A 25,028-nucleotide genomic window follows, 5' to 3' on the forward strand; every position below is an offset into this window, starting at 1 on the left:
AAGCATTGTGGCCCCCTCCCGCTTTTGTGGACAAGAGTCCACTTCCTCAGATGCATTCTAGTTGGCAGGTGAGAGTGTAGTAGAGGAAGCATCTTGCAACCGGGGATGACGTATATCAGCTGAAAGTAGACCAGTCTGCAGATGATGCCACTTAAACCTGTTCGTCTTTAAGGCGCCAAAATAACGTTTTTGCTGCAATGTATTTAGGCTTCCATCCTGTATCCGCTTACCCACTGAAAATGGACTTCGCTCTGAATAAGACATGCCGAGTAGTCCTACCAACGACCCTCGGAGGTACTTACTGGGGCGAATCCCCTGAAATATAGCGGCATTTACTTTCAAGAAAACGTATACAAGATTATATGTAAGCATGACTTGAATAGACCGTCCCGCAACTATGTTTACCCAAGCACTTTCTGAAGCATCGCTCGAAGCCTAGGTATCTGTTATCACTAAGGTAACAAAAGGAATCACGCCCCTTCCTCTTTCCACTTTCAGACTGCGCTTGCGCAATAGTTCCCTTGCTGCGACCGTTTAAAACAAAGCCATGTTTTTTTAAATATCCCTCCCACAAGAGGTCCGCGCGCGCGCAACGGGCCTTAGTCTCATTTAGGGCTTTTGGATTGGTTACGGAGACCTGCTGGGCGGGTGCGACGGTTTTGATTGACGCGATGTCAGCGATTAATAGAAGGGGTCGCGAGCCGCGATTGGCTGGGTGGACCTCGCGGGAGAGGGATCGCTGATTGGCCGCCCGTGCCGCCATCGGAGCCGCCACAACAGGGAGGTGGTAGGAATTCGGTTACACCTTGGCCGCCGCGCCAGGCTCTCGAGCGCTGAGAGTGCGTTGGCGGCGCGTGGAAAAGGGGGCTCTGGCGAGGAGTCGTGAGGTAGGTGGGGAGCCGCTGCGCCTGAGCTGGGTGGTTTTTCTCACAGGGCTCTGCCCGCGTCGCCCGCCGTTTCCTTTCCGCCCCTTCGGTTCCCTGTACGCTTCCCTCAGAACTAGCTTCCCCCCCCCGCTCCTGTCTATTAGACCAGGTGTTTCGCTTTTCAAATAAGTTTTTTCCCCCTTCTTTAAAAACGCAGAGCTGCGTCCACGAGCAAATCAGCGTTTCTGTCTCTTTCTGTCACAGCTTGTGGGCCTCGTGGACGTTCAATAGGTGAAGTCCCCTCGTCTCCCCACTGCCTGGCCGTGAGGTGCAGTAGGGGCTGGGACGCGGAGGTTGGGTTGGGGAAAACATGGCTCAGATCCGTGTTTTTCAGTGTATCGCCTTGGGAAAAATCCAGAGCCGCAGCTGTTTTATCTACTATTAAGGTTTTTCCCCCAACATCATCATCATCATTATTATTCTTAGGTATAAACTGCTCACCGTTATGAAATAGCAGAATAGTATAACAAAATAAGAATAAAAGTATATGCCAAGAATACTGGCAGTTGTAGCAGTGAGCAACACCAGAAGGACTAGCACATGGGTAGGCAAACTACCCAAACCTTGAATTAAATGGGTTTGGGAGGGGGCAGTCATAAAAATTGAGGCAGTTAATATTTGAAATTAGGGTGATGTTGCCTACCACCCAGTTATATAAAATGCTCACAAATTAATATTCCTCTAATACTGATCACTTTTGATTATGAATTGGCTCAAAAAAATGCCACTTTAGCCCATCTTTTGGTTGCTGGCTACCTATGAATTTAATAGGATTTCAATACTGGTAATTCACCACATTAAGCTGATGATTGCCAACTAGTATTTGACCTGTGGGGGATGGTTCTGGTGACCTGGTGGGAGGGAAATCTGAGAGCAGTGGTTTGAACTAGCATTGCTGTTTGCTTTCTTGAGTGCAGTGCTTCTTTCACTGGGCAAAATAGACAAAGCCCCCAAAGACCACTGAAGCACAATAAAAAGTGATGGTGATCTTAAAAAGTAGAAATCTTGGGCAGGCAGAAATGAGCAGGTCAGATGGATGGAGTTTTGACTACCAACTCTTGGAGAGTGTAGAATCATTCACCGCTGATTTTCAAATACAGATATCTTTCTATTCTGAAAGCAAACTCTTGTTTGCTTTAAACAAAAGTTTTTGTTTCATAAATTTTAAATTATGACTGTTAGTCACCTTAACTGTGATTTTGAGCAGTTGGAAGAAACAGTAGACCACAGTAGCAATAACTTATGCTGGGGAATGAGACGGTTATTGAATTTGTGCCTTTAAAATGGTGTTAGCCAATGTGCCCTCAAGATGCTGTTGGACTACAACTTCCATCAGCCCCAGCCAGAATGACTAGTACTAGTCATCAGGAATGATGGGACTTGTAATTCAAGAACACCTGGAGGGCACCACATTGACTACTTGTTATTTAAAAGTTCCGTGGTCAATAATAGCCCTTCCACAAAATTGTGATAACCATGATAGAGGTGTACTGTTCATCCACTGTGAGAACAGGATGTTGAACTAGATGGCCCATTGGCCTGATTCAGCAGGCTCTTATGTTTTTATGTACGTGGGTATTATGTACATGGGCATACCAGACCTAGCACTGGAATAATGTAAAAGTAAAACTTGAGAGCCAAGATACAACTATTTGACTAGAAAAAAAATGTTGCTGGTAGGTTGCAGATTAGATGTTGCAAGTTAGACAATAAATAACTTCCCTTGATATATCAGAAATGGAGTATGCTAAAATACTGGTATCAGACATGATTACTTCGCGGTACTTAACTGTATCTTTTATCTTATTCCTGTTCTTGCATTTTCTCAGAGGGTGAAGTGATCAAACGGATGCTTAAAGCCTCATGGAACTAATTTCACCTGTGTCTCAAAACCAAAGGTATTATTGCAGAAATTTTGATCTCTTTCAATATGAATATGATTTACAGCCTGTCACATGAGGGATCCAAGTCACACGTCAGCAGCATTTCCTATTTGTTCAGGTGTTTTTATGTTTATTTCCTGAGGCCCTGATTCTGACTCATTCACTATAAAGGCAAATAGAACAGAGTACCCTGAAGACGTTGAAAAGTATGGATAGCTAGAAATTGTATCACTGCTTGTTAATTATAACAGTTCAGTCCTAAATGTGTCACTGATATTTATTTTATTTTTATTTTTTAAAGTTAGGTTCTGCCCTACCATCTAAGGAACCCAGGACAACATGATATGTTCCAGTAGCTTGGCTTTGTTTATGTGTGTAACAGTAATATGTATCTGGTGCATGTTTATTCCTGATAGTCATACCTCACGTTAAAGTAGCTTCAGATTGAGCGTTTTCAGGTTGTGTTCCAGTGACCCGGAAGTAACGGAATGGGTTACTTCTGGGTTTCGCCGCTCATGCATGTGCAGACGCTCAAAATGATGTCATGCACAGAAGCGGTGAATGCGAACGGGGCTCCGGAACAGATCCCGTTCGTATCCAGAGGTACCACTGTGGTTGATATTACTTGCTGGTGTACTCCCTCCTCCTTTCCCCTCTACTACACCAGTTTGCCACTGTTGCTTGGGAAAACCAGAGGTGTGGGCTGTTTTCCTTGAGATAATCATATTGATATTCATTGACTGTGCCACATGTGTTTAAAGCCTTGCATGCACTCGTAGCAGTCCAGAGCTCTCTGCAAGTTAGCTCCCAGCCTGGCAGCATTACCTGACATGACCATGTGGGCAACTCAGGAATTGTTGCTAGTGTGGAAGACAGCATGAGAGAGCTGCACTACTTAAACATAGTGTTTAAAGAAAAATAAAGCTCCCCTCAGGTAACTTGTAATGTAAAATAAGGCAAACACAACCCTCCACCCCACAAAAAAGGAGCAGAATTGTCCAAAGCTTTTTCCTATTGCACTGTTTTTGAGGACCTATTTGATTTCCTCAGCCCTTGAATGATTCTTTAAAAAGACTATTCAGCTCAGTCCTAGTATGCCCTGGAGTTTTAAGTTGAGTTTGTGTATGAAACATTCAGCACTGCTTACAACTGGGTTGAATTAAGCTGAAAGTGTTCTGTTTGAAATGGCTTCTTTTGCAAAACACCATAAAAGTAGTTAATGGGTGGTATTCAATTAAGTCAGAGTAAACCAATTGAAATTAATGCACATAACTAATTTAGAGCCATTTCAGGAGGTCTACTCTGCATAAAAGTTAGGTGAATATCACCCACTGATTTGCAATACATATATTTAAAGAGAATATGAAAAACTTACATTTTCCATCTTAAAGGAGCACACTCCTACCATGTTTAGGGAAACTTTTAATGTTTGATGGATTACTGTGTTTTAATATTTTGTTGGAAGCTGCCCAGAGTGGCTGGGGAAGTCCAGCCAGATGGGTGGGGTATAAATAAATTATTATTATTATTATTATTATTATTATTATTATTATTATTATTATTTTATTATTTTGGGATAATTTGGTAAACTTGTCTTCTGCTTATCTCCAACTGTACCCAAATAAAAAGTAGTAAATTTGTATGTCTTTTCAGAGGTGTTTTGGGGAAAATGGTGCCTTTCAGCTTTCCTGCATCAAAATGTGCACTTTGGAATCCAGCTCCTGTTGGAGAAAGCATTGTCTCTCACCTGTGTTATAGGTATGGCGTCTCATATAGATTAAGAGTTTTTCTTGCCCTGAACTGTTTACTCATCTATCAATAACTCTTCCTCCAACTCTGAATCCAATTGTTATAATACCATGGAGGTCATCTAGTCCAAGTCCTGTTTAATGCAGGATGCAGCAGCAGTATTATTGACAGATGGATGACTACCTGCTGCTTATATACTTCCAGTAAAGGGAAGCCCAGTACCTCCATATGCGGTCTGTTCCATGTTTGAACAATTTTATACTGTAAGGAAGCTTTTATTAAAGTTTTGCCAGTAACTGCTTTCCTTCAATTTTACCCATTGGAACAACAAATCATACAGCACCCCAAGAAAAGACATTGGGCAAGTACAAATTGTATTTAGGGCGGAGAAAAAGGTGTCCCTAAGAAGCCACAGCTAATACTGTAGTTTGCGCTTTCTGTAATGTGGCACAAGAGTGACATAGTTGATTTTTCTGCCATACATGGAGCAAGATAATTTCAGTGAAGTGTAATGGTTTTTTTAAATCAATAAACAACTCAGGACTGATTGACTCAACTATTTTCTATGTAGTAAAATAAATCCAAAATTTGAGCTTGGGAAAATTACTAAAAATAATTACAATGCATCATGGTTGCTTTTGGACTAATAACACATAAATGAACAATTTCAAACCTAAGCAACTTTTTCAAGGTGCTTCTCCAATTTTTCCCACATCAATTCTTGCTTTCCTTTTTTTTTTTTTTGTAACATGGATCATTTGTATTTTGTGGCAGTAGTGAATTATTCTTTGAGATAACTCTCAGTCTTCGTATACTTAGAAATAGTAAACTCAAGTACTGAAACTTTAATTTGTGTTTCTTCAGAAATCCTAAACTGATAATGCATGAGAAAACACTGCGACTGACCCATCGTCATGCTAGGCAGAGTAGAAGAAAACCTTTCACATGTTTTCTGCTTGGAAATCTTGCAATAGATGAAGGTAGGTATCTTGTTAGAGGCCATTGCCATTCTATTTGACTCAACAAATAAGCCTTACAGCAGTGTGTCTTTATAACATGATTATTTTGTGAATGATACCAAGGGGTGTAAACATGAGCCTGCCTTACATTGTTGGGCTATTGATCCTTCTAGGCCAGTGGAATCAGCATTGCTTTCTCCAGATGTTGCTGGACTACAACTTCCAATGTCCCTTGCCACTCACAATGTTGGTAATCCAACAATATTGGGGCTGGGGGACCCTCTTGGTTACACATGTTCTATCTAAATATTGTCTCTCCTGACGGGCAATGGCTCTTCAAGGTCTGAGGTGACTTTCCCAACCCTGCTGCTTGAGATCCTTTCAACTAGAGATTACGTTCGACAACTGAGGTTGCACTGTACAGTGATGGCATGTTGATGACTATTTCACTGAACTGTGCATTTTGATGTTTGTGTTACTTTAAGTACATGCAAACCTGTTTACAGTGTTACCTCAATGGTCTACTAGTCTATTGTAACTGGCAGTGACTTTGTAACCTCAGGAAAATATCTTCTGTTCTGCTACCTTATGTCCTTTTAACTGGAAATGTTGAACCAGCAACCTGCTGTATGCAAAGATGACTATCACTTAAATAAGACTTCATCAAAATTACAGCTGTCTAATTACTTTGGGCAGGGTTTGTGTGAACCTTGAAATGTGAGTGAGCATCATAGTGCTGGATAAGTCTAACAAACGGTCTTGTTTTAAGCCTTGGTGAAATTTGGGATCAGTGAGCCATCTTCATAGAATGTATTCTAACTTGCCTAACTTCTCTGGCACAGATGGTGAAGGTGTATCACTAACAATAGATCGTTTTGATCCGGGTCGTGAAGTAACTGGTGGCTTGGGGAAAATACCAACAGCATCGCTTCCTGGAGATTTTTTGATTCCATGTACTGTTAGTGCTTGGGGATTTTCATCAGGTGATGTCATAGTGCACAATTCTGAAGATTTCAGCTTGGCTTTTAAGGTAAGAAACTAGGGACCCTTATTTTAACACGAAGGTTGTTTATTGAATAGCTGCTGTCTTTCTATGTTAATATCCATTGGCTATTCTCAGTTTGTCCCGGACAGTGGTAGATGCTTAGACATGAAAAGCTGTATCTGGGTGTAGCTTTTTTATTCAGTATAAGTTTGGAAAGGGCGACTGTTTTTCTTTAACATTCCCTTCTGTTTATTTCTGTTTTCACTCTCACATCTTTTTCTCTGGAGCACTCTTATAGGAGAGGGGAAATAAAATAATCTCCATATATCACAGCTCTGACCAGCTAAGTTTCTTTTCAGAAGTTTAGATGCCTAGCCTAAAAAGAATGCCATTACTGTTCTTAAACTTTGAACAAACCCTGCTAACATGCTTGTGTCTGAGACTAATCCGGACATAATTTTCCCCTATAGATACTGCAACAGAATTTGAACAGTCAAGATTCTTTGGAACCTTCGAAATTGCTGACTTTAAGAGTTCACATTTATTCCACAGAAGATATGGACAACCTAAACTTTGACTTTCACTGGGCAGCTGTTACATTTGCCAATGCCTTAAAATACACTCCTGTGAATTCTGTTCCAATAATTCCTACAGCTCTTGCTAGAAATCTGAGCAGCCACATGAGCATTACACAACTTCAGGGTACCTGCAAATGTGGGTATGTTAAGCTTCATTGCTATTCACTTTGGTAAATTTCAGTTGTCTGTATTGTTTCATTTGGTCTTGGAGTAAAATATATCAATGCATAATTTCTAAGGAGATTTGGAAAGTAGCTTCCAGTCCCTTTAAATCATCCAATATGATTTCCAGGTTTTTTATATAATTGACTAGGGCTAGGGGAGTTTCTTTGTTTTGAATATAATGATCTGACACTATTTAAAGACTATTTTCATCAGTCACAGCTAAACTGTGCTGTATTACACGGTCTCTCTTTTGTATTATTAACTGATGCAACCTTCTACATCTCACTTTAAATTACTGGCCTAGCATGAATGGATTTATTTATTGTCATGTGGAAGCTGCTGAAAATGCAGCTTAAGACAGTGTCTGTAACACACTAATATTGTCTACCGTGTAAATTGCCTGTTATCCTGTGAACAGTTTGCTGGTCAGTATAGTATATCGACTGGTATTGAAACTCCACACAATGGGAAAAATACACTAATTAGTCATATGAAATGCAGCTTTTACACATTGTGTCTCCACCACATGGAAGACTTCTCAACAGCTCTAGTGTAAGAATTGGCCTACACAGAGGATTCTTAGTTTCTATTGGATTTTGAAATTAAAACTGGTGCTATACAAGCAAGTTCAGTCATTTCTTTCAATCGATATATAAGTCAAAGGTTGAATTTGTGTGCCCACTCTGGTATTAGAAATCAGGTTTTCCTTGACACACATGTGAGAACATACCACCTATAGTTTTGTGTATCCTTATAAGAGATGTCCTGTGTGTTAAGTTCTAGTATTACACTGTGGATATAAAATGGTTTTAAGCTAGTGGAAGCACTTCCGCAAGACACCCTATTTTCACCAATCCCCTTTCTATCAATTGCAACTCTATGCTGAGGGTCCTCTAAACCCACAGAAGATTGGTGGGAGGAGGCACAGGGGACTTTATTGTGTAGGATGGGTCAGTGAAAATCAGGCGCCCTCCTTTGCAGAAGCACTTTTTCTAGCACAAGAGCACCATTGAATACAACCAATATTTTAAAAGCATCACAAGTTCCCTGCACCAGTAACATGCCTGATTGTGACCAATGAAAAATCCTCAGAAGGATTTTATTGGGGTTTTTTTAAGGCTAGCTTTTTGTTGAGTCAAGTGATTGAGATAGGTTTTCAAACAGTTTGAATTTTTTTTTCTTATTTACAGCTATCTTACAATGGACCAGACCAGAAAACTACTGCTAGTTCTTGAATCTGATCCCAAAGCTTATACTTTGCCACTGATTGGCATGTAAGTATTTAGATGAAGTATGAACCTTTCCTCTGTTTTTCTTTCTTTGAACTTGGCATTGACCAGAAAAGCAGAATGTTTTAATATGTACTGCAGAAATATTAATCTTAAACTGGATAACTCAGTTGAGTAAAATATATATGCTACATGAGAATGCACTGGCTTATAGCATCAAACCTATTTTTTTTCTTCCTTTAGCTGGTTGAGTGGAATCTCTCATATCAACAGCCCACAAGTCTGGACTTGCAGCCTGCACTACTTATTCAACTCTTCAATTCAAGAAAGGTGATAATAATTAAAATGAACTTTTCTCAATAAAGGATAAGTACACACAGGTCCCGCCACCTGCAAGCTCACTATCAAAAAATCATTTATCCACACTTACAGAGTTACGACCAAACCTCACTATATCCCCCACAGATTCACTTATCGAAACAACTTACTTCCTTACATCCTTGGGTTTTTTTTGTTCTTTGCTGGTTGGCGGCAGCCATTTTGGGCAGAAACCACAGAGAATGGGTGTGTATGAGAGAGATTAAACAAATCAGGGAGCAGGAGATTGCTTGATTGTCCCAGACAGATCTAAGTAGGTTAATGTAGGAAGAGATAATATATTTCATTTGAATTCAGTACATCACATTGCCAAATGATTTTTTTATTTATTGTTTCTGTTTAATGAGTGTATTTTATTTTATTTTCTTCAGGGTACTTTCAGAATCAGGAAGTTTCCTTGTAATTCTTTATTCTCTGACGCATAAAGATCCAGAGTTCTATGAATGCCTTCCTTGTGGTGGACATACTAAACTAGGTTTCCAGCTACTTACAAGCAAAGAAACATTACGTTGCTTTAAAGTAAGTTGCTTGATTTCCATACTTAAGTTGGCTGTGCAGCTACAAGGGGGTGCTTGCCAACGGTTGTTTATCACAGGGGCAAAGTTGGCCCAGCAAACCATTCCTGACTAACCATTCCCTATCCCTGAAGTCATATGTGATGTCAGGTGAAGGACAGGTACTGTCATGGCTTTAAAGCAACAATCAGGAGTTTATAGTGAGAACAGCTTCATAGGACTAGGAAGCAAATAAGTACTCCAATATCTCTGCCCATGCTGTTTGTTCAGGACTGTGAATGTGGCAAGCTTGTTCTAGCAGGCAGATTCCCTTTGGGAATTATTGCTCATTTCTCTGTGTGCCAAAATACTTGTGTACACTAGATCTTGTGCTATATCTGAGGATTTGCTGTATCCAATGATCCTCTACCTCAGTGGTTTTCAGTCAGATAAGTACTGTGTACCCCTTGTTTTTCAGAAGCCAAGGCATGGACCCCCTACTTTTGAAAATGTTGTCCCAGCACCAACATGTCCCAGAAGACCAAACATGTGTCTTCTGGGCTGTGTTCCCATGTGAGTCACATGACCCATGTAAAAGCACAGTCCCCAAATGGGATGTCCTGGGTAGTTGATGGGTATGTGCCACAGATGTCCGCAGACCACCAGTTAGAAACCACTGCTCTAGCTCTTATCCTCTACCAAGTACCTTCCTGTTTAACATTAATCTTTACTCCAGTCCAGGGTGCCCTGAATATAAAAACTCATGGGAAGCAAGAAGGTAGCACCAGCACTAGGGTTTGTTTGAAGAGTTCTTACATGACTTTGGCTGGGATAAGTTGTGTGGTAATTGTTAAATGGAGCTTACTGACTACATCTACTTCATTTCAGAACGTGGAGCCATCAGATAAATACCATATTCAATTTGAACTAAGTTCAGAAAATAAAAACGCAGAAGTGGAGTTCTTCAGTAAAATTTCAAAGAATGTTTCCTTTAGCAGGTGAGACCTTTTTCAAATACTTATGCATTTAATCAGACATTTTTGTTTTCTATTATGCAATCAAAACATTTTCTATGTAATACAAAACTCAAAACTTGATTTTAATTTTTATTTTTTTTAGCCCATCACAAGGTTCCTCAGCTAGTAAACTTTCTGTTAGTGATCATGACTCTGGTGTGGAAGAGGATGCATCCCCAAGACCATTTCCCCGTCCTCACCCAGTGAGTCAGCAGGTATCTCCAAGATTTAGTATCTTCAAGTTTTTAGAGAAAATATCAGTATCTTTGGGTAGTTGGTAGGAATTCTTAAGCACTCAGCTTCTGCATCAGTGCTGCCGGGATAGTTGTATTCCATGCTCTTACCACCAGGTTGTGCTGTGGTGCTATTAACCCTTTATTTCTGCAAGTACATGTTTCAGATTAACTTTATAAAGAAACCTCTTAAGGAGACTTCATATTCTACTGTGGGAAGCATGTAGACCAAATAAATCAGCTGACCCATAGCCCCATTGTTTGACTTAATTTACTAGGGAGGTCCTCTAAAAGCACATTGAAGGAGGGAGAAGAAATAATGGTTGAGCTGTACAGATAGGCTTCTTAAGAATGCAAATGTTGATTGCCTTCAATTTTTCTGCTTCCTAAGCTAAAGATGGAACCAATGACTGTCTCTTGATATAGACAATAGCTGTGTTAGTAGTGTTTTAACAGAGAGACTTATATGCACTTTGACAAAATAGAAAAAGTGTTTTTCTGCAATAGCTTTTTCTTTCCATTTGAAACACTTGTACCTGTGCATCTGTCTACAGTACATGTATAGTATCAATATTTGAGGTTCCATTAATATGGCACAAGGACTCCTATTTTGGCAAGGACTTGGGATAATATCTTATTAAAGGTCTCCTGGTAGAAGTAGGTTTCTTCTACAATGGGGTATGACTTACATAGTGATGTCTGCCTTCTCTTTCTCCATAGTGTAGTGGAAGCTGCTACAACAGTTTCTCTTTTTTTAAAAAAAAAATATTTTTATTCAAGAATTTTTCCATATAAACATAACATACATAAACATACAAAGACAAAAACAAAACAAAAAACATGTACCATTTCATATTCTGATTTCTTATACCTTCCTTCCCCGACTTCCTCATGCCTCCCTTTTCTGTATTCCAAATTCTTATCAATTACTCAGCAAATCTTCCCTTATTTTAATTTAAGTTTAAGCTAATCTTCCTTATTCTCCTTGTCTTAACCATTACTAATAGTAACCGTTTACTTTCCAATCCATCATCATTCTAACTTTCATTAACTTTATGATATTTCTTTAAATAGTCCTTGAATTTTTTCCATTCTTCTTGCGCTGTTTCTCTTCCCTGGTTTCGGATTCTGCTCGTCATTTCTGCCAAGCCCATGTAGTCTATCACCTTCATCTGCCATTCTTCCAGTGTGGGTAGATCTTGCGTCTTCCAGTACTTCGCAATGAGTATTCTAGCTGCTGTTGTAGCATACATGAAAAAAGTTATGTCTGTCTTTAGCACCCCTTGGCCGACAATACCCAAGAGAAAGGCCTCTGGTTTCTTGGTGAAAGTATATTTAAATACCTTTTTGAGCTCATTATAGATCATTTCCCAGAATGCCTTAATCTTCGGGCACGTCCACCAAAGGTGGAAAAATGTACCTTCCTTTTCTTTACATTTCCAACATTTATTGTCAGGCAAATGGTAAATCTTTGCAAGCTTGACCGGGGTTATGTACCACCTATAGATCATTTTCATAATATTTTCTCTTAGGGCATTACATGCCGTAAATTTCATCCCGGTGGTGCTACAACAGTTTCTCAGGTGGGGGAGGAACATTCCAATTAAATTGGTAACATAAGAAATGCATAGATCAACACGTATTTTAAGTTTATATTGTCCTCGTTTCCAGATGACAGAGATCCAGCCTTCGGTTCCTGAACTGTCTATTGTGTTTGATGGCATCTCTACAGAATCTATGTCAACATCCAAAAATGTCATGGTGATGGATAAAAAACCCCAACCTTCATTGGGACATCAACCTGCCAAGATGGCATGTTCCATAGGGCATCCACCCCACCAACTTCAGAGCTGTGATTCTGGGAAACAAAGCTTGGGTTTCTGTGCCCGAGAGCCTTCTCCAAGGCAGTTACCAAACCAGATAAAGCAGAGAAATTCAGTTTTAAAATCTTCCAGTGGAAAGAAACCTCCACTACAACAGCAGTCCAACTGTGGTATAGTTGGATCTCAAGCGAGAAAGAGCTCTGGGTCTTCTTCCTCTTCTTCTCCTTCAACTCCTTGTAGCGGGTTCTCTCCCAACACCTCTTCCCACCAGCTTGGAACACCAGAACAACATTTGGCAAATAATGAGCCTACACAAAGCAAAGGAGAGCTTCCTTTTAATGGACCCTCAGGATCTAACTCTAAACAATCTCATTTAGTTTCCCAGCCTTCCTGGCACAGCTGTGCTTTGTCATCTCCACACATGAGAAGACCCATGGAACTTCGGATACCATCTCAGAGCTCACCTTGCTGTCCCCATTGTGTCTGCAGCTGCCAGTTACGTGACCATATGCAATACAGTCCAACAAATGTTTGGCAAGGGATGTCTACAGTGGGTTCCGGTCACACACCTGAAATCCAGTCGAGTAGTTCCCAGGAGAGTACACAATTAATGTTTCATCAAAATACAGAATATATAGATGCTTGCTGCAACCCAGTGTGTCCCACAAGTAGCCCTATGAACCTTGGCCATCATGGGATAGTGGGGAAGTTTTGTCCCCATAATGATGACATGTCAGCTACAGTAAAGAGTTCTTCTTCAGACCCTGGCAGTGCACAATCACATGCAGTGTATCCGGCTTGTGTGCACACTCATGCATCAAAGTTGGGACCCAATAATGGAATAATGAACTTACCTTCAGATGTTTACAAAATTCTTGCTGAACAAGATAAGCAGATCAAACTGCTACAAGCTCAGGTTTGTTGGGTTAAATCTATTGTGTACGTGCTTAGAATTTACTAGGTTTATCACAGGAACATGGTCTTTACACTCATGGTACTTATGATATTATCAAATTACAACTTTGGTCCTGTGTACTTGTCTGTTAATAAGTGGCCTCTTCAGAGCCTAGTAGAAATATGTAGTGGGTTAATACTATGTCTTTTAACAGTTTCACATAGCTCGTTAGCTATGCTTTCAGAATTAAGCTGGCTGGTTTACTAGTCAATTTAGTGAGCCATTAAGTTGTTTGGAATTAAGTTCAGTGCAGAATAGAAACCAACTAGGTTTTAATTAATGAAACTCAACTGTTTTAAGAGCAATATGTGCTTTTCTCCGTTCTACAGTTAGCAGTGTTGCATTTTTATATAAAGAGGACTTAAAGATGCTGCCTTTAATCATCTTAAAGAAAGAATAGTTCTGTATTCATAAGAGACAAATTGATATGACAGTGATATTTACTAATTACTTCTCCCACTTTTATTATCTTGGCTGTATAATTAACACTGATCTTACATGGTTACAGATTCAGCGGCTTTTAGAAGCACAAACTCTTCAGCCCTGTTCAACCAAAACTATAGCAAACAGTAGCATACAGTCTGAGAAGCAACTAGAATTTGTTGCCATGGAAACCCAATCATCCACAGGGTTACACATGAAGAAAAGTGTCAGCATTGCAGTGAGCACAGGTATTGGTTTATTGTACACCTTATTGAAGTTACACTGGTATAACTCAGCAGTGGGAAAATACCTGACATGGGCGCCATTTTAGCTGTTCAGAGTCTGCTCTGCTGTCTTCCTATTTGATCCACTCTGCTAACAAACTTGGGTCCTGTACCCAGACTGTTGTATCATGGTAGATTCCAATACAGTATAGTATGACTGAGAACTGAATATTAATTGCTTGAAAGACTGTAAATTTTGTGGAATAATTAATGTGATTGAGTTGGTTTGCTCACAGCAGTGTTCAAATGTTAAAGTTGTGGGGGTTTTTTTAGTGCAGTGGATCTTGTCTTGCTAAAGAGAAGTTACTAATGTGATCGTCACAGCCTCAAATCACACTTCAGTGTGTTGTGACTTCAACTACTTTTGTTTTGATGGCTGCTGCTAGAGTCCAAAACTGGTATTATCAAGATTACCAAATTTGTATGAAATGCACAAGCTCATCATGTTGTGAAACTGCCCATGAGAGGACTGCTAATATTTGTCATTTTCAGTTACTTAAACACTGAGTGTCACATTAACGAACTGCTAGTAATTGCAACAAGCTGTACCAGTGATTTGCTATAACGCATGAAGTTGATGGACATCTGGGACTGGGATAGAATACACAATACATGCAGAGACAGAGAGTGGTGCCACCAGCCTAGCTAAATTCAACCAAGGCTTTCTTCCTGTTTTACTTTAGGTGCTAGCTTGATGTGGAATGCTACTTTGGAAAATAAAAATGAGCATGTGAAACAAGATGATGTTGAAATATCCAGTGAAGACATCAATATTTCTATGAACACTGAGAAGAACAGGAGTCAAGCAAGCATTGCCTCTTCATTAAATGCTGTTGACATACCCAGTTTTGTGGATAGTATTCATCTTGTAGAAGGAGCTAGTCAACCCTCTGGACTCCGGTAAAAAAACAACCCTCGTTTAAATTCCCCATACTTTAATAACCTACATATACTATGTTGTGTGAAACCCATCTGATCTTTCAGGAGTACACTGGTGGAGGCATACAGTTCCACATTGGTTTGCCTCAGTTCCCTCCCTTTGCCTTCAATAATGCATATTTGTAGAAGAAGTTGACCACAGTTGGCAGCCTTGTTTGCCTGAGCTGAAGTGGTTTGTATTATTCACTTAAGTTCAGTAATCTCTCATTCATGCTTGTTTTGTTGTACATCAGTATTTCTCTGCTCAGCCTCAGAACAAGCCATTTTATGTGTGTTTGTCACCTGTCAGAACTAAAATGTTAATTCTAAGAATTTGGGTTGGTTTCAAAAAGGCTATTTTCATTCCCCCCCCCCAAAAAAGTGAGTCTAATTGACTTTGTATTATGTTCACTGTTTTAAATAAACAGTATAGCAGCTAAAACCATGTAGAACACTGACTGTAGCAATGAATTAATCAGCAAAGATTCTACAATATATCTACAGCCACTCAAAGTTGTGCATCTTTAGCAGATGTTTTCCTCCTATATGACCAGATACTGCAGACAACTTGCTTGAAATGCTAATGACTGAGTTAAGTGGCAGCTACAATGCAGCAGCCCCATTAATCAACCCTAACTTCACTTTTCATGGGTAAAAATGGATTGCTTATTTGTGGAGGCGATGAATTAAAAAAAAAAAAGCATGCCTGCCTCACTGCAACTTCATGTGCAGCTTTACTGATGACTAGGATCTCAAACTATAGAAACAAGTCGTGGGCATACAGAACTTACTTTAATCAAGCAAGCAATCTCTTGATGAAGCTTGCATCCCAGTTGCTAAAAGTGATTTTTCACATATTGAGCTTTCAAAAATTTTCTGAGTGATGAAAAATCACTTCTCTGGCAGTAACTGATAACCTGTAATGACAGTACATGATTTAATCTTATCTCTTTCAACATACACAATTGATTACTTTAAGCTGCATTATTTGAATACCATTAATACCTATGTTGCTCTTCGGGTCATTTGATGATCTAGCAGGCATTTTGGCATTAATTATCCATGTTTCTAGCCTTAGCTGTTAAAATAGCAATTCTTGTTATCTGCAAATATGCATTAAGTCTTATTTAATTAAGGGATAATTCTTTACTGTGCAGTAAATGTACAGGTGTTGCTAACTTGGTTGTTTGGTCGAAACTTACTCCATCAAGGAAGTGCTTGAGGTTTGGGAATGACAAGAGTATACTTAAGCGGCATACTTTTTTTCTCCATTATTGAAGTTATTCCAACTTGCTGTGTAGAATATGGTTGAATACTCATCGTAATACAGCTTTTGCATTTTGCCATGGCATTGCTGATAATGACCATCCCATTTTATAGCCTTCACACTAGTATTGACCCACTTTCCCACTTCTGTTCAAAATCAACTCATTTGAATCTTCTCTACTAATTCACTATTCTCTGCTTCTAGTAGTGGACCAGATGCTGACTCAGGACTTCCCCCAATTTCATCAATGAATGAAAGTGTTAGCATGTGCATGCAGACCAGCCCATCAGAGAGAGCTGACAGTCATTTGGTAGCAGTTAATGAACAAAATATTGAGCATGTTATCACTTACCTTCCAAATGCCCCACCAGATGACCAGAAGTTTTACCAGGATATATTGGTAAGTTATTTCAATGTATCATTCCTTAACCCAATGCTCCTTAGTGGTATTAGCAGAGAAGCTACCAGGCTTTATTTTTTAAAAAAATGCAGTTTTTAAAAAACAGATTTGTGTTGTCCAACTGTTTATTGAGCCTTCATGTTTCATTTTACAGTCCATAGTAGGCATTTCTGATATTTTGCATGCCAGAATAGTTTTTCAAGATGTAATTCGTGTATCTTTTAATTCAAATAGTATGTGGCACAACAATAATTTAAGATTGCAACGACTGGAGGTGATATCTAAGTTGTACTTTCCAACTCTGAGTATGGCTTAGTCAGATGTCACTCTGAGTATCTAAAATGAAGTTTCATTATGAAAAAAGTTCTGATCTTCTGTGAATATTTGATTGGCCTTGACATACAAAACTATTCCCTAGCATGCTAAGTATGAGACTGCTAATATCCTATAACTTTGATTAGCTTTTTCTACAATTCTCTGTACCTTCCTTCTACATTTCCTTAGGGTCAAGTGAACCACTTCTTGAAGGAATCTTCTGAAGAAAACAGTTCCTCAGTACAAAAGGACATTACCAGCAGTGAATGTACCACAGCTTCAAAAATGAACAAAACAGAAAGAAGAGGCTCAGTCAATCCTGATCCACTCCTAAGTGATAAAGATATTGTTCTGAATGCAACCTTGAAACAACTGAGGAACCTTGGAGTAAAATTTGACTCTCCTGACAAGATGATGAACAGTGCACACAAAGTAGAGAATGCCAGGTAGAAAGATTGCTCTAAATAAAGAACAAAAAAGTCTGACTGAGCTTATAAATGGCTTCATCCCTCTAAAGCGGGGATGGGAATCGGATATTCTTCAACAGTACAGTCAGTGTTCAGAGATGATGGGAGTTGTTGACGATATCATCTGGAGGGCTTCCCATATCCATACTCCAAAGGGCCAAAAATAATGACTTTTGTGGGTAGGGATGGATAGATCAGTCAATTCATGTTGGTGTCCTTTTCGTGCTTGTCAGTTTCACATGTGTATGTTCAGAGGTCTATTCAGGCTCAATCCCACAATAATCTAAAATCGTTTTAATCTACATGAAGATTTTGGTTTTTCTCTTTCTAAATATGCATTTCTAAGTGCATTGTATCCTAAAATATGCATTGATACACTTATGTATCATGTAATTCAGCATTTAGGCAAGAACATAATCTAAAGCAGGAGAGAGAAACCCTTCCACCTGTCAAAGTTGACCTACGTGGGAGGGGTCTTCTTCACCAATCCCAGTCCTACTCAGAGTGGACCCATTAAAGTTAGTAACTTAATAACATGAGTGACTTGGGTTCATTAATTTGAATGCTTCTACTCTGTGTAGGATTAGCATTGGATATAAGCATTGGCAGTTTGAACTGGCATACAGTCTGTTTCCAAAGGACACAAAAAGCATTTATCAATGTTGTCTGAGTTGGTAAGCCATAGTTAGCAGCTACTATATCTGTAGGACAGAACTAGGCTTCCAAAGACTGACTTGTCAACCCAGTGGCGTAGCGTGGGGGGTGCAGGGGGGGCCGTCCGCACCGGGCGCAACATCTGGGGGTTATGGTTAGGGGGCGCAAATTACTTGCCTTGCCCTGGGTGCTGACAACCCACGCTACGCCACTGTGTCAACCTAAGCTTTAAATACTGTCCTCAGCTCCTTAGCTAGTAGGATAGCCTATCTTTAAAGTACATTGACATTTTGTGACCTGATGCCTACAATTAGGTAGAATAAGGTACACCCTGTATACTTACTTGCATCAAGTTAAAATAACTTGTTTTTCTTTGTTTTCTTCTAGCATATTGGCCTGTATTAATCCTGAAGCTGTAGTCCCAGGTCTAAACTACATCTCTTTTGCTAATGTTGGCATGAGTGGCTTAACTCCCAATGGAGTAGATCTGAGTATGGAAGCAAATGCTATTGCACTCAAGTACCTAAGTGAAAGTCAACTGTCACAGCTTTCTCTGAGTCACTCAAGCCAAAAAAATTCTATGGCTTCATCTGTACAGACTCTCTTGCACACTAATACTGATAAGACTTTGGTAGGCTTTGGCTTAATTTCCCCAAGCAATATGTCATTTGCAACCAAGAAGTACATGAAAAGGTATGGACTATTGCAAAGCAGTGATGGCAGTGATGATGAAGAGAAAGAACAGACTGACTACAGTAGAGGAAAGAACATAAAACCTGTTCTGCAACTCAATTTAAACCCTCTTTTAGATGGCTTTAGCTGCCAGAAAGACCCCTACGAAAGAGGAAGTGAGAGACTTTCTGTTAATCCAGCATATCATGAATCTGAACTATCTAGTACTCATCTGTCTAATCCAGAGGGCCCCATATTAAGAAATGTTACAAATGCAGTCATTCCACTTCGAATCCTTCACCAGTCAGATGAGAGTTCGTATCCATTTTTTAAAGACATGAACCCCCAAATGAAACTTCTACCTGGAAAAGCAGAGTTTACTCAGCATCCGGACAAAGAGAATCTAGATAATCAAATTGTATCTGAAACTCATCAAGCTCCTATTGTTGATAATTTAAAGCAAGTGGACAACATGAATTCAGTGGGTACTTTCCTTGATGTACAAAAACTCAGACAGTTACCCAAGTTATTTTAACCTGTCTGATTTATTGGCAACCAACTCCTTGCAGGACTTTTCAATACAAGTTGAACCAGTTTTCTGTAATTCTGTAATTTCTGTAATTCAATTTAATCAAGAAGCCACCAACTCTTTTCAAGTGGTTTTGACAACAAACTAAATGGGAGGAAAGGGTTCAATGTGTGCCTGGTGTGATGGCTTGACTGTTATCTCAAATATAAATATTTGCACCTTTATGTTTATTGATGTGTCTTTATACACTTAAAGGTCAGCAAATATATATCTAATGGGACATACTTTTTAAAACATATGTATGAATTTTGTAAAATGGACTTCGGCAACTTAATCAATGCTGAAGTGGAAAGGGGGTTTAGGATGAGATTATTTTGGTTACTCAGTTTAAAGCATTAACCTTTTTTGAGTCCATTCAAGCATTGGAGTAATGCACTTCATTAGACAGCCCTGATTGTTACACAAATGTGAAATAAAATGTCATAATGTTTACTATGATCATGAAACAAAAACCAGGTCAGCCAATGTCATCCTTATCTTTTTTTTGTCTTGTAGTATGAACATGAAGAACAAATGCTGGATAAATTGCTGAACTGTTTATCTATTATTTGTGTTTGAAATCATTAACATTTTTTGAATGTCTAAATAAAATGTACTTGACACTTGTAATATGCAGACTTGTTATACTCAGGGTTTTTAAAAATTAAATTTGGTTTATTTTATTTCTGTGTGTGTTACCATAATAGTTTTAATTCATTATCTTCCATGAAGGCCTTCAGGGGTCCTTTAGCCTGTTTTACATTGTTTTTTTTCAATAAAAAATTTTTGCTGGTATATGCAGAGTGGGGACTGCTGAATGTGGTGGGGAGATCCATTATATTAGCTTTGCAGAAGTTACATACGACTCTTGGTAATTGCCTAAAACAGGGTTCTCAAACTTTCCTAGGGCCACTTGAGAAAGCTGAAAATTACTGAAGCCCACTAGGCACAAATTGGCAATGCAGGGCCAGAACAAGCTACAAAATTTAGGTGGAGTTTGACATACAGTGGTACCTCTGGTTACAAACTTAATTTGTTCTGGAGGTCCGTTCTTAACCTGAAACCGTTCTTAACCTGAGGTACCACTTTAGCTAATGGGGCCTCCTGCTGCCACTGCGCGATTTCTGTTCTCATCCTAGGGGGAAAGTTCTTAACCCAAGGTCCTACATCTGGGTTAGCAGAGTCTGTTACTCGAAGTGTTTGTAACCCAAGGTACCACTGTAATTAGCTGTCAACTATTGATATCCAGTCCCTCTTTGGAAATTGCTGAATTCTTTACCACAGCAATTTCCCTTTAGCAGGAAGTTCCATACTTCAGCTTTCCTCAAGCTAAATACAGACATTGGCTGCAGAGGTATAACTCCCTCCCCCTTTTCTGCAAAATCTGTTCCATAAGCTTTACCCCACCACCACATCTTCGTCTTTTACTGTTCCTTTCCTTCGTGCACTTTTCACATTCATTTTTCTCCTATGGCAACTTAATTCTCCTTCCTTCTTTCTAATTTCACTACTACCTCTTGCCCTGTTATTCCAAGTTGTGTTCCATAGTGCAAAAAAGTGAGGTTGCCCCTTTGGTATGGGGAGCATGGATGTGAAAAGGACTGAAGTCTAGCAACAACATTTATGCACCTGAGATTCAGCCCTATTATGGCTGAGACTGGAATATTGATGCATGAGACGGTTGTCTATGGTTGAGGGATGTGAGAGGTGCTTTTTCCATTGAGACTGCTGCTGTTTGCCATCTGTTCTGGCACTGAGATTGCATGTTCCTCTGCCCCAATCTGTGCTGTTCTTAGATGCCTCATTGCCTTTTTCTTGCATTTCCTGTGTCCCAAGAAATGTGTAGCGAGTGTTTTGAAGAATGCAATGGAAGCTTGAAGACCCTGCCAAAGGGAAGTTTTGAATGGAGGTCAGTTAAGATGGGCGGGGTATAAATAATAAATTATTATTGTATTATTATTATTAAGATGCCAAGTGTTTAACCACTGATTAATAGAATTGCATTGATTATTCTATCATGGCTTCTTGTACGTATGCTGACAGACCCTGCCTCTGCATCTTAAAGCTGAAATATTACTGCATACTGTACCAGCTCACAATTCTGGTGATCTGCAAGTCACCATGTGCCAGCTGGTTCCTTCTGTATAACAAGATATATTGCAGCTCAAGGCGGTGCAGCCAAGTCCTGGGAGTGCCCATATGTGACTTTTCAGGGACAAGGCTGCAGCACTCTGCACATGCTCGGAGCACTACTTTTGCCCATTGTGGCGAGGTCATACGGGAGCGCAGACACCCCTCCAGCCTAACTGGAGCTCTCTTAGGATCTCGTGCCGGGTTAAGGAGGGCGAGACGTGACTCTTAATTCACCCCCATCCCGCGATCGCGTCCTTCTGCCGCCTCCGTTTTCTCTCCGGCGAGAGGAAGTGGCGCTCGTGTTTCCCGGATGCAGCGTGCAGGACAGGCCTGGCGGACAAGTCGTGACTGCTCTGGGGCTGATCTTCCTGGCTTCCCAGCAGCGTCGTGAGCGGCCTCCCTGGGGAGGGGGAAGAGCTCTTCCTCGGCCTCCTTCCTCCGATCTTAGAGCCTGGGTTAGAGACGTCAGGCGGCGGCTGAGTCCCCTTGAAGCAGCATCATTAGGGAAATCCTCGCGTCTAAGGGAAGCGGGCCTAATCTGCTGATCGCGCTCTTTGTATTTCCCTGGATCACGAAGCCCTAGTTCCCCCCTTGATGTCCGGATGACTGACAGACCGACTCCCGCGTTTAACGTTTGCTCATCGCTACTCCGTCTTCCAGTCTCTCCCCTTTCGGTCAGCCACTTTCAGAAAGATAAGAAGCGCGATAGAAGTGGGAGGAGGGATTGCTGGCTTGTTTTTGTTCTCATTACAGTGGTACCTCGGGTTACATACGCTTCAGGTTACAGACGCTTCAGGTTACAGACTCCGCTACCCAGAAATAGTACCTCCAGTTAAGAACTTTGCTTCAGGATGAGAACAGAAATCGTGCTCCGGCGGCGCAGCGGCAGCAGCAGGCCCCATTAACTAAAGTGGTGCTTCAGGTTAAGAACAGTTTCAGGTTAAGAACGGACCTCTGGAACGAATTAAGTACTTAACCAGAGGTACCACTGTATTATTATCTCATCATAGAATTGTAGAGTTGGGAGGGACCACGAGGGTCATCTAGTCCAACCCTCTGCAATACAGGAATCATTTGCCCGATGTGGGGCTTGAACCCACGACTCTGACATTAAGAGTCTCATGCTCTATCAACTGAGCTATCCAATCCAATGTTTTTCCTTTTGTAATTTTATGTTGTGAAAGATCTCTCAATGTCTGAGATCTACAATAATATCTGATAAAAACATGATAGCAAAGTTACGGCGTGCTTCCCGGGGGAGCATTCCAAAAAGGAAGGGGCTACCGCAGAGAAGGCCATAAAAACCACGCATTATAGCATAAGCTTTAGTGGACTGAGCGCATCTGATCTGATGAAGTGGACTGGACTCCACCAAGCCTTATGTCACAACCAATGCGCTCGTCTTTAAGGGGCCACAATAATCTTCATTGTTTTTTGCGGCAGGAGACTACCCCGCTAGAACCTGGAAAGTAACAATATATGTTATATTAAGAAGGACAATGGATGATTTCAAGCCAATCTGGCTGAAAGCATATTTATTACGGGGCAGACGACCATTCTTTTAAGGTTGCTGCCACTTTCGGGTTTAATTTTCATGGGGGACCCAGTCGGAATCGGATTCACAGGACAAGGGCGCCTCTAGATTCGCAGCATAGCGCCTGTAGTTGGTGTGTAGTGTGGACGTAAATAAAAGGCCAAGAGGTTGTATTTCATACGGTGGAACTCTTCTAAACTGATTCGTCCGAGTGTAAACAGCATGATGATCTCAAATACATCATGCAGAACAGTCTCCTAAAACTATCAGCCTTGCCTTCCTGAGTCGCATCGTGTAGTCCAAAATAGTCTGAGGAGAGCAGGCTGATGCCAGCTCCCCAAAGCTAAGTGGCAGAAGACAAAGTAAGTCGTCTCCTGCTCCTGCATCGTCCTCTACCCGCTCACCCCGATTCCTGCACTGATTTAAAGAGCCCTTGTTCTGTAAAGGAGCTGCAGCAGCCTTAAAAAGAAACCTTGAGCGCATCCCTAAGTCATGTCAACGCCTATTAATGACCCCCGGAGTCACTTCCACTTTCCATCCTTTTATTTCAAGGTACCTCGGACGGGAATGCTATATCTGCATCGATCCCGAAGGGAGGTAATTACTCCGCAGTAGTTAACCGGGAGTACACTTAAACGGTTTCCCACCGATTTGAGATAAATGCATCGACACAAAAGGGCTTCCATGTATTCCAGATTAACTGTAGCTGCTTTTCGCCTAGTTCGATGCAAATGAGAACGCGCCTTGCACACATACGACTCTATTGAAAGGAGAGGAAATTTGGTTTGGAAATGTGACATTTACTGCTCATCGATGCTCTGTTGAAATGAATGGGACGCACATCCTGCTAATACGTGCTTAGGATCCGAGAGGATAGACGGGAATAAAAAGGCTCTATTTGTTTTTCCTCCATCCATCAGCGCCTCGGAACTTTATGGATCTTAGCTCCGCCAACTCAATTCTGCATCTATCTCCAGTGATCGTTCTGAGTCCCTTCCCCATCCGAGCGCCTTAATGCCCCCCCCCCGGAATATTAGCCCATCTCCTTCCCATGAAAAGGTTACATATTTGACGGGTTATTAAAAAATAACCATAACTGCGCACTTCAATGAGCTTTTATTCCTAAATAGCACCCCCACCTCTGATTTCCTTAATTGCCCCCACTTCCCTCCGTCGAATATCAAATTAAACCAGCAAATATCGCTAGTTTATGCCCACACATTTTATTTATTTCTTTATTTATTGGCTAGGGAAGGATTTTTTATATCCCTTCCCTTTGTTTACCCAGATGTACCAGACATGCTGCTCCCCTCAGCCATTTAGTCACACGCTCGCACACTTCTCCCCCTTTTCAATATCTCGATCCATTTTATTTTGGCTCATTAAATTGAATTAAGAGCCGAGTAGGTGTTCCATATTTAATGCCGGGTGGGCGGTGGAGGCGGATGGGCGGGTGAGGGGGGGGCACGCAGAGGAAGCCGGTGGGGGAGAATCGTAACCACCAAGAAAGCTGAAAGAAAAGATCGTTATTCAAATGTGGGCAGTCCTGGCGAATATTTTATTCCTCCTCTTCCCTCCCACGTTTCCCCCCCTCTGTCTCTTTTTAAAGCGCATCTGAATGCGCGCCCCTGCGCGCGCGCGCACACACACCCGTCTAAAAAAGCAATCCGGCATGCATTCCAAAGTCCCTCTCTCTGCATATCCCTGCAATAATTTTCCGCTTTCCTTCGATAAAATTGCCAAATAATAATGAATCATTTCATAAATAATGGGTTTAGGGGCTTATCAGGGCAGGCGGGCCACTGCGAGCGCCTTATCTCTCTTGGCCACATTGCTCCGGTGTTCCGCTCTCCATACTAAATAGGAAACTGGACGTGATGTGGGAATGAGATCCCGGCGCTGCGAAGCCACCCAACACTCTCTTTCTCTTTTCTCCTTTTTTTTTTTTTTGGCTTTATCTTTTTTCTTTTTCTTTTTTACGGTAGAGGGAGGCGGGGAGAAAGGAAAAGGGGAGAGGGAA

At 40.7% G+C, this 25,028-nt stretch overlaps 1 protein-coding gene across 3 annotated transcripts; it reads left to right on the forward strand.

Moving 5' to 3' along the window:
* The first annotated feature begins 572 nt into the window (after window positions 1–572).
* STIL (STIL centriolar assembly protein) lies at window positions 573–19,374 on the forward strand. 3 transcript variants are annotated; one of them, XM_053392507.1, is made up of 17 exons: window positions 573–887; window positions 2,756–2,824; window positions 4,463–4,567; window positions 5,423–5,538; window positions 6,360–6,547; window positions 6,973–7,220; window positions 8,436–8,519; window positions 8,718–8,804; window positions 9,224–9,371; window positions 10,235–10,344; window positions 10,466–10,565; window positions 12,267–13,334; window positions 13,882–14,044; window positions 14,764–14,980; window positions 16,470–16,665; window positions 17,170–17,426; window positions 18,489–19,374. In XM_053392507.1, the coding sequence occupies exons 2-17, from the start codon at window positions 2,790–2,792 to the stop codon at window positions 19,306–19,308; spliced, it is 3,942 nt and encodes a 1,313-aa protein (XP_053248482.1). In that variant the 5' UTR covers window positions 573–887; window positions 2,756–2,789; the 3' UTR covers window positions 19,309–19,374. The 3 variants fall into 3 exon arrangements, with proteins under 3 accessions (XP_053248482.1, XP_053248480.1, XP_053248481.1); XM_053392505.1 differs by having other exon boundaries at window positions 575–887; window positions 10,466–10,577; XM_053392506.1 differs by having other exon boundaries at window positions 575–787; window positions 10,466–10,577.
* The last annotated feature ends 5,654 nt before the right edge of the window (window positions 19,375–25,028 follow it).

The sequence above is a fragment of the Podarcis raffonei genome, chromosome 6 (genome assembly GCF_027172205.1).
Source record: "Podarcis raffonei isolate rPodRaf1 chromosome 6, rPodRaf1.pri, whole genome shotgun sequence".
NCBI lineage: Eukaryota > Metazoa > Chordata > Lepidosauria > Squamata > Lacertidae > Podarcis > Podarcis raffonei.

What these genes read in the sequence shown, in the direction of transcription:
- STIL (XM_053392505.1), top strand. Translation starts at nt 2,790, where the DNA reads ATGGAACTAATTTCACCTGTGTCTCAAAACCAAAG. An exon ending in AACTCTTCAATTCAAGAAAG is followed by an intron (nt 8,805 to 9,223) that starts GTGATAATAATT and finishes TATTTTCTTCAG; the next exon opens with GGTACTTTCAGAATCAGGAA. An exon ending in CACAAAGTAGAGAATGCCAG is followed by an intron (nt 17,427 to 18,488) that starts GTAGAAAGATTG and finishes GTTTTCTTCTAG; the next exon opens with CATATTGGCCTGTATTAATC.